The 15,628-nt window shown below is 49.7% G+C and overlaps 1 protein-coding gene across 2 annotated transcripts; it reads left to right on the plus strand.

Moving 5' to 3' along the window:
- Positions 1-74: 74 nt before the first annotated feature.
- radil2a (Ras association and DIL domains 2a) lies at positions 75-15,221 on the plus strand. 2 transcript variants are annotated; one of them, XM_053850965.1, is made up of 16 exons: positions 75-494; positions 1,943-2,272; positions 2,359-2,594; positions 3,799-4,127; positions 5,947-6,624; positions 6,706-6,743; positions 7,027-7,184; positions 7,384-7,496; positions 9,810-10,029; positions 10,111-10,283; positions 11,505-11,649; positions 12,276-12,445; positions 12,537-12,870; positions 14,270-14,376; positions 14,553-14,692; positions 14,758-15,204. In XM_053850965.1, exons 1-16 carry the CDS (start codon positions 376-378, stop codon positions 14,852-14,854), a joined length of 3,387 nt encoding a protein of 1,128 aa, XP_053706940.1. In that variant the 5' UTR covers positions 75-375; the 3' UTR covers positions 14,855-15,204. The 2 variants fall into 2 exon arrangements, with proteins under 2 accessions (XP_053706940.1, XP_053706941.1); XM_053850966.1 differs by lacking the exon at positions 75-494 and adding an exon at positions 1,412-1,864 and having other exon boundaries at positions 14,758-15,221.
- Positions 15,222-15,628: the final 407 nt, after the last annotated feature.

Raw genomic sequence — 15,628 nt, forward strand, 5'->3', positions numbered from 1 at the left:
TCTCGAGCCCTCGGAGGTGACGTGACGTCACCAGCCGGCGCTCGCGGGTGTCTTGGCTCAGAGTCCGAACCGACGCCTCCGAGAGCGGTCACGATGGTCCAGTCCTCCTCTGTACCAGTGGAACATGGAGCTGCTCTGCATCTTCTCAGCTGCTCTCACCAGACTCCAGTCCGGGATTTATCCAGTGGAGAAGTGATTGGCGTGGAAGTATGTGAGGGAATGTTGTTAGCGGCTCGCTGCTAATATCGCTTTTATTACGCTTTCAAAAGCAACCCGCATCCTCCAGAGCCAAGTGGCTGTTGCGTCGCTTTAGCCAACGATGTGACTTTGGGACTTTGGTTGGAGTTCTCGAAGGTTCAGCCGTTGAAAGCAAAGATGATCTCAGAGGAACGGAGCCCCAACAAGCCTCGGAACTTCCCTGTGGGGCTGCTCATCCGCTCCCCGAAGAAGAGACTCGCCAAGCTGGGGAGGAAAGCCAGCAATGGATCTGTCCAGTGAGTACACTCGGCAGCGTTGACAGACGTGTCCGCCCATGCAGGGGTTCACACCTCAGCACATGAAGGCCAACTGCTCACACGAATCCTCATTGGTCTGTTCCACTGAAATGGCTTGTTGTTCAAAAACGTTAACAACGTTTGGTTGAAAACGTTAAAGTGAAAAAGTTCAAAGTTGTCAAACTGGCCTGATGAAACACCAGCACAGACATCAATGTCAAGACTGTAAAACTGTGTTGTGACGTCAAGAACTCGCACATCCGATCATGAAGTTCATGAAAGAGCTGAGTGAAACTGCTTCATGTTGACTCTCATGTTTCAGACTGTAATCAATAGAAAACGGTTGTTGCACTCAGAAAAGAAAATGTTTTCAGCTCGACAAACTCAAACATGAGTCCCTGAGAATTTATTTCCTGATGTTATCTTGGATCACGTGTCTTTATCTGGTATCCGAACTGGTTGTCATTATGGAGCATTCACTTTTATGAGGCAGCACTTTGAAAGTTTTAAGTCAATGTGAAAGTAAAACCATTGGTTCCTGGTGAGCTAATTTCATCCCCTGTTGTCCACAAATACTGGATGGAATCAAAGTCATACTGACTGCATGTGCTTGTTGGCGTCATGCAAAGGTCAGATCATACAGGTCGACCTTTGATCGGTTGATCATGAACTCACGATCGAAGATGTGAACAAACATGTACCAAGCTGCTACATGTCTGGTTGGTGGTGTCAGCATCTCAGATTACTGATCTTTGCTTGACCACTGTCGTACCTATGTCACGACCTGGGTTGAACTCTGACTGGAGAGCGACTGGTGAGTAAATCTTGAGGTCATTGTACAATGGATCTTTTGAAACAGCTTCCAAAACGAGTCCCTCTGGACTCATGGACACTGTGTAAAGATGTCGTCTGTGGCTCAGTTCTAGTTGATGATTCTTGTTTTTGCAAAGTTTGTATCGGCTGCAGTTTTCTCCTAGGTTGGTGACTAATGGGTGAACCAGGCAAAGTAACGTGCTCTTCGTCCTAAAGAATCTTCATTGAGTCATGGGTTATGATGTGAGAAAGAATGCCGTCTGATGCAAAGCCATCATGGTCTGAAGCCCTGGCGAGAGTTGCGCTGTGAAAATGAGGACAATGGCCTGTGCAATGAATTCAATTACACAACATAAGAGACCGTCTTCATTCAGTACAAGCTCCTGCTCTGACGCACCTGGCCTCTGAACTCTGACCTCTGGCATCAACCAGGCTCAGAGAATGTAACTGTATTTCACATCGCTCTCTCTAAATCCTGGAGGGTTGAGGGTGAGAATCCCATGAGGTCAGCAGTTTGTGAAGCCTCTCTGGCATCAGTGATCGAATTAGCTGATGAGGTGAAAAATGTTTTCGCTCATATACTAATTCGTAAATATCTAAGCCAAAGATGTGAAACATGGCGCTCTCCTTGCCAGGTCCAACCACTCGGACAGCCACTCGGTGCGCTCCACGGAGAGTGTGGGCGTTCGGCAGCCCGCCAAGAGCAAAATCCGCCGGCACAACAACAGACTCTCGTCTGTCTTCAACTACAGTCCCAACCTGCGGGACAGCGGGCGACGTGGCCACCCTGTTGGCGGCGGTGGGCTCCAGGCTGTGGACGACCCGGCCGAACTTTCCAGTCAGATGTCCGTCCCCGGCATCCTGAAGATCTTCGGGAGCGATATCTGCCAGGGCACCAACTACAAGAGTGTGCTGGCCACCACACAGTCCAACGCCAAAGAGCTGGTGAAGGAAGCTCTGGACAGGTGAGGAGGCGTCTAGAGGGTGGACGGAATTACAATGCTGCCTCCAGGTTTTTCTACTTGACCCCACATTTCTTCATCTTGCTCAGGTACTGTCTGGAGAAAGAGGATGCTGACGACTATGTGCTGTGTGACGTCATTGGCAAGACCTGCCCGGAGAACCAGTGGAAGCGGGAGTGTTTCCGCGTGGTGGGCGACAACGAGAAGCCACTCATGCTGCAGTCGCTTTGGAAACCCAAGGAGGGCTTCTCCAGGCGCTTCGAGATCCAGCTGCGGGCCAGCGTGGAGGAGCAGAGTCTGAAGGACAGAGACACTGTCACAGCAGGTACGAGTTTTGAAAGAGAAGGAGAACTGGGTGCCCCTCACGCCTCGGTAATCAGCGCTCTGGTGAGGAGAGCCCTTATCCCGGTGCCTGCTGCAGCCTTCATTGTCCAGCTTATCACCCGAGAGGAGGGACGATGCTGAGCATGAGAGAGAGGTCAAGAGGAAACAAAAGCTGCAGTGAGAGAGGAGGTCAGCGGTGCTCTGCTCTTATCTTTGTTATACGGCAAGGGCCCTCCAGAACCCTGTGAAACATCAAGGAACCCGGCCGCACTTCCCACTGAGCTGAGAGCCGCCTGAGAGTGGACGCTCACCGCTCTGTTATTCTATCGAGCAGTGCTCACTTCCTGCTCTCCGACTTCCTCGAGCTCATGCTGAATAACCAGATCTGCATCCTCAAATGAAAGCTTTTGAAATGTCAGGCTGTAATTAGCTGTACATTGTCAGAAGGTCCGTGGACTCTGAGGATACATTCTCCCCAGCGTGTCATCCGAGGGTTGACCTTACATGGTTTAAATCATCTGGCGGAGTTTTGGAAGGCAGCGTCTTTTAGGATTCTTCTCGGCCGGGTGGTCAGACTACTGACTGGCTCCACGGCTAAATATACTGGAAGAGCATTTGTGGGAGAAGAAGTTCCCTGACTGCACTTGAGTGATGAAGAAATACATTTTTTGGTCTTACATTATCGACTTCTTCCTTCAAACATTTTTACTGAAAGGCTGAGATTCAACTCTGTCCTGACCTTCTCTCACTGCGGTGGCCTTTGACCTCCATGTTTTCTTTTTGGCTGTGAACTTGATCAGTCACAGTGGGAGTCAACGATGTGGAAAACACCCGTTTCCACTGCGGTGTGCTCTCGGGACATTCCTCAGCGCTTAATGTGTCCCGACCAGCTGAATAGTGTTTGTGTTACGTCAGCCGGCTGCTGCTAACAGATAGAGGCGGCCACCTCGCACACTTCCTCTGTTTCCTGGTCACATGATGGTTCCTGTTCGACTTCATCGGGTGTTTAATCCGTGATGGATGAAGCATGAATGACTGTGATCATTTACTAAACGGGTTTGGAAAATTAAAACACAGGCACTTGACCTAACTGCACTCTGTGAGAAATTAAACTTGAGTTGATGCTGACTGTTTCGAGAGAGAGAGACGCCAGTCACAATCACTTCATCTACAGGTCTGACCTCTGAATGAACTTCTTCTTCCAGGTATCAACGCTCAGGCCCGCAAGCTGCAGAAGACTCGCTCCCGAGTGGCCTCCCTGTTCGTGGACGGCAGCGTGGATGATGTGGACAGCCTGGGAATCTGGAGGAGCCTGAGCGAGATGGACCTCATGGCGATGGGCAAGGAGGCGAGGCGAGCTCATCAGACCACTCTCAGGGAGGATCCCGAGGCCGAGGCCGACAAGGAAGTGCTGCGCCTGGGCATGGAGAAGGAGGAGACGGAGAGCAGCGACGACAACATGACCCAGTACTCCATCCACCCGCCCTTCGACTTCCCCTACTTCCTGCTGCTGCACGGCTTCAACCACAGACAGGTCAGTGAAGGAGCCTGACTTTAATTTGACCAGGTTGCAATTCTGGACGGGAGAAAACATTGTATGAATCTGTTTCACGACGGCGAAGCAGCAGAAACATCCAATCTTCTCACTCTCGTTTGTGTACTTTCTAGTGTATACATAGTGTTCAGTTTGTGTCTGGTCTGGGTAAAGAATGTGCATTCTTGATTTGTAATATTTAAACTTTAAATTAAGCTTCAAATGGTGGTTTTAATTTACATTTTCATTACTAGTGAAACATTTATATTGACAAAAAGTTTGGAATGAATCCACCTTTTAAAATGTGTCGGTGCGGTGGCTTGGTGATGGCTTTGCGCTCAACATGGTTCCTGGTTGTCAGTACAGCAAACTTAGCAAGGCTTTTCTTGACAACCGTGCACTAACAGTATTGGCCTTTAGTTTATATACTTCTACAGTAGATAGAAGAGGGAAATTCGGGCTGTTTGAACCACTGTTTTGGCTGTCTAAGCTCGACCTACTTTTTTAATGTGACTTTCGTGGCAGGAGGAAGTCATCTCGGTCATTTGAAGGTGCAAGTCAAGTGTTGCCAAATCGTGTTTGTGTGTGACTTAAGTGTGCTGTAGTTTGTTCGGTGGTGTAAGTGCATGATCATGAAGGTTGGAAGTCTTGTATAGATATCTATATTTAGCCTGAGTTATCCTTACTTGTAGGGACCTGACCTTCCTCTTCTCTGCCTCTGCTTCAGTGAATGGAGCCATGATGGAAACTTATTTCCACTTGCGAGTCGAACAGCTGTACAATGGACCTAGTGTGAGTGTTTCATGACAAATTTAGCACATTTCTGTCTCTACTGAAGGCAGGTACTGCAGCAGCTGTGGCCCATTTGAGGAGGCCAGCTTTGTTTTTATTTCCCCTGAAGCAGAAATATCATGTTGATGCTCCCAAAATGAAGTTGATCTGTTTCTACAAGGTTGTTTGTCTGTCATGAGTTTGATTAGGAGCCTGTCAGATGCACTGGCATGAAGCAACATTATGCAGAGTGTCAGAGGTGAAGAAGCCAATCCGCTGTGTGGTCCATGCGGGTGCTGGTTCTGTTGGTGGGGAGATAAAAAAGCTCTGCACTAAAGGGAAACAGAAGTGGCTGTGCTGGCTCCGGACGGGATGGTTTGTCTGTCAGCATGTCCTGACGGAGGAAGAGAACAGCGCTGACGCTTTGTCAGAGCAAACCAGCTCACCACATTTGGGCCAACAGAGAGATAATGCTGATTATAGGCAGGCGCTCAACTGGCGCTCAATCCGACTATTCCTGGAGTAAATAAACAACAAGTTACAACTCAGGTGCGGCGTTAACCGAGCCAGCGCTGAAGTTTGAGCGACTCATTCTCAGGAGCAGGAAGCGCTTTCAGTGTGTTTGTCTGCAGATCGCTGACTGAGCAGGACGCCAGTGTGCGACAGGCCTAATCTGCCGCCGACAATGGGTCAACCAGGAGCCAAACCAAAGTGCAGCAGTTTGTCAGCCATTTCAAAGACTTGTTGAGTTGTTGCTTATTTAATCAGCGCCATTTATGAGACCAAGTGAAGACACATTTAGCCGTTTCTAGTGAAAGAGGGAAGTGAGAAAGTGGATTGTTTTGTTGTTCCTGGTGTGTCAGGGTCAGGTCGGCTCTCGGTGAGCCTTTTGACTAATGGGCTTACTGAACATCAAGACTGTACTAAGCTGTTCCATTCCTGTCTCGGCTCGGCTGATCTGGCTGCAGATCACAACACCGGGCCTGGACGGTTCCCAAAGCTCTTACATAAGAACCTGCTGGAGAACTTCAATCCCCTTCCCTTGCAGGACTTCGTCATCTATCTCATGAGTGGGACCACCACCATCTTCGGCTGCTGCGGGGAGCACCACAACGGAGAGGACGAGGAGAGGTTGAAGGTGGACATCCTCCTGTTTGCGCCGGACGTGCGACCCCAGCACTGCTGTGTGAGGCGGCTGGACGCTCAGTCGTCGGGCGAGGTCAAGAAAACGCTGACTCTGCTCAAGCCACTCCACGGCGCTCTGGTGACCCGGAATGGTTTGATTCTCAAAGAGGAGGTGGAACTGAACCCAGGAGACGTGGTGGGATTGGGGACACATTACTTGTTCATGTTCAAAGACCCCACCTGCTCACTTACCCAGATGCCCCCCTGGATGTCAAGACTCTGTCCGAGCTTGGACACAAAGGAGCCATCATGTTTGTCATGTGGCACCTCAGTCACCGCCAGGAAGCCCAAGAAGAAGGCTTCTCCTCCTCACTGGAGGGACCTGGAGGGGACACAAGCCGTGCTCCAATATGAGTTCGAGCAGGAGGAGAGGGTCCTGAAGGAGATCTTGGACTCTGTCGACCCCGGCGGGAGTGAACCCAAGTTGACCGCAGCGTTCCTGTTCAGCCTGTGCATCCAACAGTCAGTGTCCACGTTCGAGCTGTCGCACTTCAGGCAGTCGCTGCTACAGATCACGAGTCGCATCCAGCAGGTCATGTGGGTGAGGAACCGTGGTCCTTCAGAGAACGGATTCTGTGCAATGTTCAGATTGAGTGAACTCACGGTGATCTGTTTATCTCAGGAGAAGACGAAGGAACTTGCAGCGGTGCAGCCAGAAACGTGAGTAGACAAGGTTTTGAGGATGAAAAGTACAAAGACTGCCTGCGCCGACACCGGACACCTCGGGTCTGCTCAGAATCAAAGAGGAACTCCAGTCTGACTTGCTCTGTGTTCTCTCGAGTGTGACATCCACAAAGAAATGTTGCGTGTGTTGCACATAATGCAGCTTGTTCTTTCATCTGAGATGCCCTTCAAAGCGTCTCAGAAGAATTGTCTTGTAATGCTCGTCAGAATGAGCTCCTGATCAGCACTACACCACTTACGACTGAACGTCATTTGACAGCTCGAGTGTCGGAGAGCCGGATCAATGCAGCACTCGGGAGCTGATCTCAGGTCTGCAGCCGCTGGTGCTGTGGATGGCCAACTCTCTCGAACTGCTGCACTTCATCCAACATGAAGTGCCACTGCTGCTTCCGTGCAGACTGGACCAGGAGCTTGAAAGTGAGTGTCAAACGTTTGATGGTGTTGCGCTTGAAGTCGCACACAGGGGGTAGTGTTGGGCCCAGAGGGAAGATAGAAGAGTAGCATGTTTTCTTTCGACCCAAGGATTGATTGAGACGGAGGCTCGCCATTAGTAACACTTGAAGTCTGTTGAAGACATTTAAAACACACATGGTGAATGCTGTTTTTCCTGCGTCAGCTACTTCAGACTCTGAGATGTTGTCCACTCGGGCTGCCTGTGAGGAAGCCATGACAGTCCTGGAGGAGGTCATCATGTTCACCTTCCAGCAGTCAGTCTACTATCTCACCAAGGTCTGAAACTCTCACTAACACACACGCCCATGCACACACAAAGCACAGACACATAAACACACACACACACACACACACACACACACACACACACGGTGCTAACCTGCTCCTGCCTCTGACCTGTCGATGGTACTGGTTCACACGTGAAACAGGAAATTGAGTCTGTGTAAACACACAAATTCTGTTTTCATTGAGAGACAAAACACAATAACAGCATGGAAAGTGACTTTATCTAGCTGGCTGGCTCAGGAAAGCGTCTGTGAGATAGTGTGCAGAGATTCTTTTCCACCTCAGCATAAACAGACCGGAGAGTGTGGAACCAGAGAAGACGAATTCAGCCAACAACAAAAGATATCAAACATCTGCAACCTCACCCAGTGTCAATGTTATTCTTCGGCTTCGCCAACAGGTTCAACCTATAGAGCAGTTTGTTGTGGAACAAGTGTGGATGACCACCGTCTGCTTAACTGCCCAAGGACACTCCCTCACAACATTCATGTGCCTTTCCCACATAAAACTGTGTCGTTAAAGTCTGCCTGTTTTTGTGGGATTCTGTCCTCATCACAGCAACTCTTGGGACAAAGAAAATACTGCGGGGGATTGTCTTTGAACTCCAGACATGTTCCTCAAGCTTCAACCATTGAGGCTCATAATGAGTGGGGACATGAAGACAGGTGAAAGTGGAGTGGATGGGAATGACCAAAGAAGGAGAAACGTAATGCAAGAAAAATGTGATGTTAGTTCAGGTGGGAGCTCGACGTGAGCACATTCCACCCGGAGGATCAACCAGCCAATGAAAATTCCGTATTTTCCTGCGTTAATGAAAAGTTCCAATTCCTCTCTCAGCTATACAAGGCTCTTTATCTCTCGACGCGGTGTGGCAGAGCTACACGCCACAGAGAGGAAGACGAACTGTCGTCACCACAGAAACACCCAGCAGAGGAAGGGAGGAGAGAACACTTAATTTCCTGTGACAAGAGTGAGTGTTTTCTCGCTGCCATGTTCAGAAGTGACTCTTGAACAGAGAGAAGCAGCTGCTCTCAGCACCTCAGGTGTGCAGCGAGTCTTTGTCACCTCTTGTTATTTTCAGAGTCATTATCTTAGTCATCCTGCGTGAGTGAGAAGGTGAAGGCTCGCATCTGAGACAATGGACCGACTGTGCCGGCTGAGGGAGGAGCGATAAAACACAACCTCGGGGAAAACTGATGACTCAGCCTTAGTTGAAGCAATCATTTAGGAAAGTGACAGCAATTCTTGCTTTGTTTGTTGGTGAATATTTAATTGTCCGCGACAACCTTCCCATCACTTTGGAAACGGATGCTCAAGGTTAGAACATGATGAAGACCTGAAACATGTCCATGACTAATGATGACTTCATCAACTCTTGAGCCACCTGTAGCCACAAACCAGGTTCCTCTCCAAGGATACAAAATGTGCCGAGTAAGAGACGCCAGAGTTGACAGAGACCAGGATTTAAAAAGATATGATCATCATGCATCAGTAGGTCTGCAATATTTCAACATCAACAAAGCGTGTTCTTCATTCATTTCTATCACTTCCAGTTTACTTCTGGCTACGTAACCAGCTCCGGTTTAAAAATGAGCCCAAACCAGAATGCTTGACTTCACAAAACACAATTTCTGATCCTAATGAACTTTGATTAGTCGACAATAGTTGACTTTGGCGACATTTTGTCCTTCCCCTTGGCAGTGTAGCGCTTCCTCCTGTGATACTGGAGCTCTGCGATACTACTGCGATTGAGCTCTTTGCACGCGGAATATTTTAAACACAAATTATATTGATGAATCACATGTAGAGTGATAAAATAGCATCGACATGTGTTGTCCCAGTGCTTCTGTAGTGCATTGTTGTATTGTGTAGCTCAGAAGAGGCCAGGAGTTTGTTCTGTTCCATTTGTGCAGCATCGTCGTCCGACTGCAAACCAACCCTGTCTGTCTGTGTGTTGATGCAATCAGCTTGAGGCCCACCTTCCCAAAGCGCCCATTGTTCTGGTCCACGGCAGACCTCCACTTTCAGAGAGCGCCGACTGTGATTGTAGCAGCGAAGCTTGTGAAAGCGTTGTGGTTTTGGCTCTGTGTGTCCAGAGCTGTGAGGAAGTGCAGGAAAGCTGGTGTGTCACAACAGAGAGCCGGAAACCAAAATGACTGTCCTGACACTGTCATTCACTCCGTTTGGATTCTATAATTGTGTCAGCACAACACAGGCAGATAAAGGGCTCTAGATGGTGAAGTTTGAAATGGTCCTGTTGAAGTGAATCTATTGCACCTGTCTGAGCTGAGCTTCTCTCCTCAGAGCATGTACTCGTTCCTGCCGGGCCTGCTGGATGGAAACCCGTTCACGGACGGTGGCCAGCTACGTGCCCCGGATGGACTGAACTCAGTCCTGGAGGTCCTGAAGGAGGCGCTGGAGCTCCTCGTCGCCTTCCAGGTTCACCCTGACATCTCGCTTCAACTCTCTGCTTACCTGTTCTTCTTCATCAACGCGTCGCTGTTCAATGCCCTCATGGAGAGAGGTGAGCTTGACACACAAGTGCGGTCCAGCAACTTGTCCACCACAGGAAGGCGCTCTCATCCGGCTGACTGCTGTTGTTCAGGGTCTGTGTCAGGGTTCTACCAGTGGTCCCGGGGTGTCCAGGTCCGAGCCAACCTGGACTTGCTGATGGACTGGATCCAGAGCATCAGTCTAGGAGATGTTGCGGCCGAGTTCTTCCAGAAGCTTTCTGCGGCTGTCAATCTGCTGGCCACACCCAAAGAAACCCTGCTGCAGGTGAGCTCCGTCTGGGCTCGAGCACGAGCCTCTGTCACCCTGCTGTCATAAAAGCCCAGCGCCCGTTGTATTGCTTTATGGTTATAGTCCTGGCTGCACTAAAACTCCAGAGCTTGATTAGATAGAAAGAAACGGCCCACTGGAATGTAAACTTCTCGACAACAGTCTCCTGCCACAGTCGTAAAACCAAACCACGTGTCCTCTTGTAGGTGAAGTATCAGACACTTTGATCCAGTAAACCAATGTATCTGTGTCAACATCTCATGTCTGATAGAAGTATTTCCTTATTACAGTGCACAACTAAAGGTAAGAAGGTCTCAGTTCTCCGACAACAGGAAGGGGGAGGAAACCAAAGGATAAAAACAACTTCAGACTTATGAAGTTGGGAATAATACATTCATGACACAAATGGCTTCATTCAAATCCCAATGAGGAGTCAGTGTTTCATACACTCAAGCTGTTCAGTTGTCTGGCCACTTTCTTTCTTTTTCTGACTGGTCTGTCACAACTGTCTCTAAGTGACTCCCTTTTATGGCCCTGAGCTCCTGGAGGGCTTGACCAGCTCTACTCTGAGTCACAGATGGCAGCGCTACATAACCTCCTCCCCACACTCTCCTGGATCCACCTTCATGGCATCTCAGCCCCGCGCCTGCTATTTCCTGCCTCCGCCTCCAGATACTTCCCGACAGCTGCTTCACCAGACTTCTATATTTGCGGACATGAGCGCAGCAGTGCCAGGCACCTGCTTCCATCATGTTCGTCACCCCTCCCCCATCTGAGGCCGGGGTTCGATGGCTGCCTGGTGCCTGGTGGCTGGTGGTTGAGGTCACTTTGTGGTTGTGGCAGTGAAGCACACGCCCTTCAGGGAGTTGAACTTCTCTCGTCTGGATTTTTTAAAAGTGAAGTGGCTTGGAGGCATGAATGTAAATTACAAGAGACCCGTGGCTTGGTTTGTTTCGCCAGCAGTTTGACAAAAACGTGAGGTTATTTTGAGTTTGAGACACAACAGCAGAAATGTTTATTCCTGCTGTGTGACGTGTGTCGTAAACACAGGCCGGGACACGACAACATTTAGACTGAGGTTTCTGTTTGTCGCCTGAAATGTCTGGGTTCCACCATCTTGATGTTTCAAACAATGCTTTCAACCGGTGCTGTGCGTGTTGATGGTAAACTGAGGGGAGAAGGACTTATTTTTATCATGTGCATCGATTTCCACCCCAGGCCTCGTGGAGTTCGCTGAGAGCAGAGTTTGCCGCGCTGAATCCCGCTCAGCTCCATCACATGTTGAGAGCGTACGGCTCTGGCAAGAGCTGTCCCAGGGGATGGACTCCCACGCCTGAGGACGTGAAGGACGCCGTCAGGACGGGTGAGTTGTGTAGGCAGATATCGATTATTCACCACGTGCAGGAGAACAGATTTGTTTGGCGTGAAAATTCACAAAACACACTCTTCGCTAACACAAATACTCCTTGTTCTTTACAACAAATTCCAGTGACTGTTGTCACCAGAGCCTCTCCTCCAGCAGAATCAGACCGTTGTTTCGTCGACAAGTTCAGACCTGGTTCTCTCTCGCCTGACCGCACAAGAGCTCACCAACAATGGGATTTCTCTGTTGTCATGATGAGATCCAGTTTCTGTACAGGGTGTTCCGACTCACTGAGAAGTAGTTGTGGAACTACATGATGTTCCTGAGGTGAACTTCTGACTGGCAAAGGCAGAGATTCAGTTGTCACTTCAGACTGACAAGTATTTTTTAAATTCAATTAAATTTAGATTAAAGGCGATTTATTTTTGAGTTGGCTCACAGCCTGCCTTGGGGCTCCATTGAAGAAGTGTATTACAAATTCTTCTTTTTTTTTTTTTGTTCTAAATGTGTTGAACTGTAAACACGTCTGCTGGACCCCATGTCTTTCGTGCCCCAGCGTCCTCTTCAGAAGGTTCATATTTACGAGCCCTGTGTGATGGCTGACAGCGGCTCTCCTCTTCCTTCAGGCGACATCCTGGAGAGCTTTGACAACCACCCTCCGCTCATCCTGCCCAGCAGCAGCTTCCACCTGGAGCTGAGTAAACCCATCGGGGAGCCCGCTCTGTTCGAGCGGTTAGCTCGCCTGCAGGAGGTCATACGCCAACCCGGCGGTGAAACCCAAGACGCAGGAGTGCAGGTAACAAGCTCATTAGCCCAGTTTCTCCAAACCTGGAGGAACGAGGAAGCCAGCCTCTTTGAAGTTTGAACATCTGTTATTTATTGTCCAGGCCGCCGTCGTCACGAGCGGAGACTGCCGGTCTGTGACCTCGCCCTCTGACACAGACCCGCAGGATGCTGCGTGGCAAGCGGTCTCCGACCCCGGTGCCCACACCTCTGCTGCAGGACCGGCCCGAGGCGCTCACCTGAGCAGCTGCGAGGCGGTGCTGACCCAGAAACTGAAGAGTCTGGAGCTGCAGAGCACGCTGCCGGGAAACGGCGACCATCACAAGAGCCTGGCGCTGGACCCGTCCTGTCTGCTGACGCCGCCCAACACTCCGCAAGGAATGGAGCTGGCCGAGCTGGAGGCGGATCTGCGGGAGGGAGCCGGCCTGCAGAACCAAGGTAGATGAGGCTGACACCCAAAATCAGTGTTCAGATACGAGGCAGAAACAAGCGCACCAGTCTCACACGCCAGGATTGACCTCTCATGACTCACAGCTGTGTCACTCCACTCGACACTGTAGCTCCTCATAAAACCGTGTCTACCTCCCACCGCTGACGGACTCAATTAGAGGCAGGGTTTAACCACCTGACCTGTGAACCGCTCACATTTTTGGTCCTCAGCAGCTCCCGGTCCACATAAAGCTTCTTGACTTAAAAAGGTTTTCACCGACTCCCCTTCATCTTCCAGTGACTGAGCTTGTGTGGAATTTGAGGTGGAAGGCTGCGCAGGGTGGTGGAGGAAAGACGGTTTCCTCACCCGCCCTTTTGCTTTTGGATGCCTCATGAGGTCGTCAGTGGCTCCTCTGGTCACCAGAATTCACCAGATCACACCATCCTCGTCCACAGAGACCACCAGGAGATGGGTTTGTGAACCACTGAAACTGAAGAAGGACGTGAAGTCAGAATCACTGCTTCAGTTCCAACGTGTGCTGACGACTCCCCGCCGTGCACGTGTGTGCAATTAGAGAAGTCCGATAGTTTAAGCTGCGGGATTTGGTTGATCTGAACCAGATGTCCTCGCCGCCATTGGCCACTTGTTGCACGGTGCCATTTGTGCTTTTATTTATTCGCAATTTGCCCAAAAGGTTTGAGGATCAAGAGGAGGCCATCTGTCCCCTTCCTGAGGGTTGAGCAACAGGATGTGTTTTCTGATGTTTCAGTTACTCATCTTTTCCTCAGGATAATGAGGATTTGAATTATTCATCCGTTTAATTGAACAATGACTGTGATTTTCTTTCGGATATTACTGAACATTTTTTTAAATCTGGAAAGTCTTGAAGAATGAAGTTGGGTTGAATCGACAGCCTGGTTTGAAGCGTGGGAACCGGGTGTCCAGCCGTGCCTTGGCCTCCCAATCATCGTCCTGTTTCTTTTTCCTCTACTGACATTATTTTGAAAGTTCTCTAATCCCTTAATCTGTCCCCAAGAAGCACAGAGAGGTGGTGATGTCAGGAGAGAAAAGAGCGGCTGTCCATCCGTCATGGGAATTTACAGTCGGGTTGGTGCGTGGAATCTTAATCGGATGAGGGGGGAGCGTCATTGTTCGGGGCAGGTCCTGCGTGGGGGGTGGTCAGACTTCATGTTGGGGAGCGCGAAGCGATCCAAGCAGCAGAGTGGGAACGGGTTTTTGGGAATGCTGCTGTTGTTACGAGGTTACAAGGCAACAGTGCTGAGTCAAGGGTCATGGACGACTTGAGCAGAATTAAATTATCAATCCCTGATGTTCAAATGTGACGTTAAAATACGTTTCTTCTATGATAAATAGCACATCTGAAACTCAGGTCTGTTTGTGTTTCAGTGGGTTCAGAGCGACAGCAGGAGAGTGGAGAAGAAGAGGAGGAGGTGTTCACAGTGGAGCTCTGCAGAGGACCTCACGGTCTCGGCCTGGCCCTGGTGGACGGCATGGTACCACTCTCCTCTGTCTTGAGCTAAAAGCCGACACGCGATCTTGAGTTTGAAGGAGCTAATTGAAGCGCTTGTTTCTAAACAGCCACAAGGCTCTTTGATCTTCACACACATTTTCATCCCATGAGCAAGAATTCAGCCGAGAGCTCAGATCAATACACATTTGTTTTCCACAGAAGACGCCACTGAGGATGAGCGGGATTTACGTCAAGTCGGTGGTCCCCAGCTCTCCCGCCGCTCAGTGCCAGAAGCTGAAGACGGGGGATCGCATCCTGGCGGTGAACGGCGTGAGCCTGGTGGGGTTGGACTACAGCGCGTAAGTGCACTCTCACCACGACGCCACAGCGCGGCGGCATGTGTTGATCGTCTGTGTTTCTACAGTGGGAGAGAGCTGATCCGCTCCGCTGGAGACTCGCTGCGACTGCTGGTCGCAAAAATCGACTCCAGCCACAAGGTCTCCATTACGACCAAGTGCTGAAGGTAGTAACTGGAAGGACCATTGAGCAGAGGTTCTAAAACCAAAAAAAGTGTGGCCCGTAAATGTTGATGCAGAGTTCCATAGTCTTTGACCCTCACTCTAGGGGGTGTGGAGGGCCCAGTTGAACCAAACTCAAAAAAACCTTTAGCATTTAACGGAGCTTTGTCTTGCGTGAGAACACAAAATCAGAAAAGTGTCTCTCGAAAACTGACGGTCCTGTTGCTGGTTCCACACTAAATCTTTTCTGTTGTCCTTGACTGAAAACAGTGTTCAAACATATCAAAGTGTTCTTTTTCTTATATTTATATTGAGCAGTATTTTTGAAATAAACACTATTTTGACTTTGAAACTTTTGCTTTCATTTGCTGTCAAACGTCACCTGACAGTTGAGGATTTCTTTTGCCCTCTTAAGTCCGTTGCTGGGGTTTGCAGCTGGGTGCGTCGGCAACACTTCTGTTGAGAGCAGCTCTGCGGTTTCCCTCAGTGTTTCCACACACTCGGCACACTTCAGCTCCTGCAGCCAGTAAAAGAGCTGAAAAGGTGATGATTTCAACAGTGGTTGGAGCTAATGGTGCTGAGTGTGACGCCCCCTGCTGGCTGCTGAGTTCATGTCTGTGGTTGGATCTTTCTGTGAACGGTTGGGTTCATGCTGAGCCTCTTGGCAGACTTTGAGTTCACCCTCATCATGTTCCCCTTTAAACTTTTGATCAGCAGTGGGTCGAACCAAACTTGCTGCAACATCTCTGACGTCTAACCTTTCGCTCATTCATTTGA

The sequence above is a fragment of the Synchiropus splendidus genome, chromosome 19 (assembly GCF_027744825.2).
Source record: "Synchiropus splendidus isolate RoL2022-P1 chromosome 19, RoL_Sspl_1.0, whole genome shotgun sequence".
Lineage (NCBI taxonomy): Eukaryota > Metazoa > Chordata > Actinopteri > Syngnathiformes > Callionymidae > Synchiropus > Synchiropus splendidus.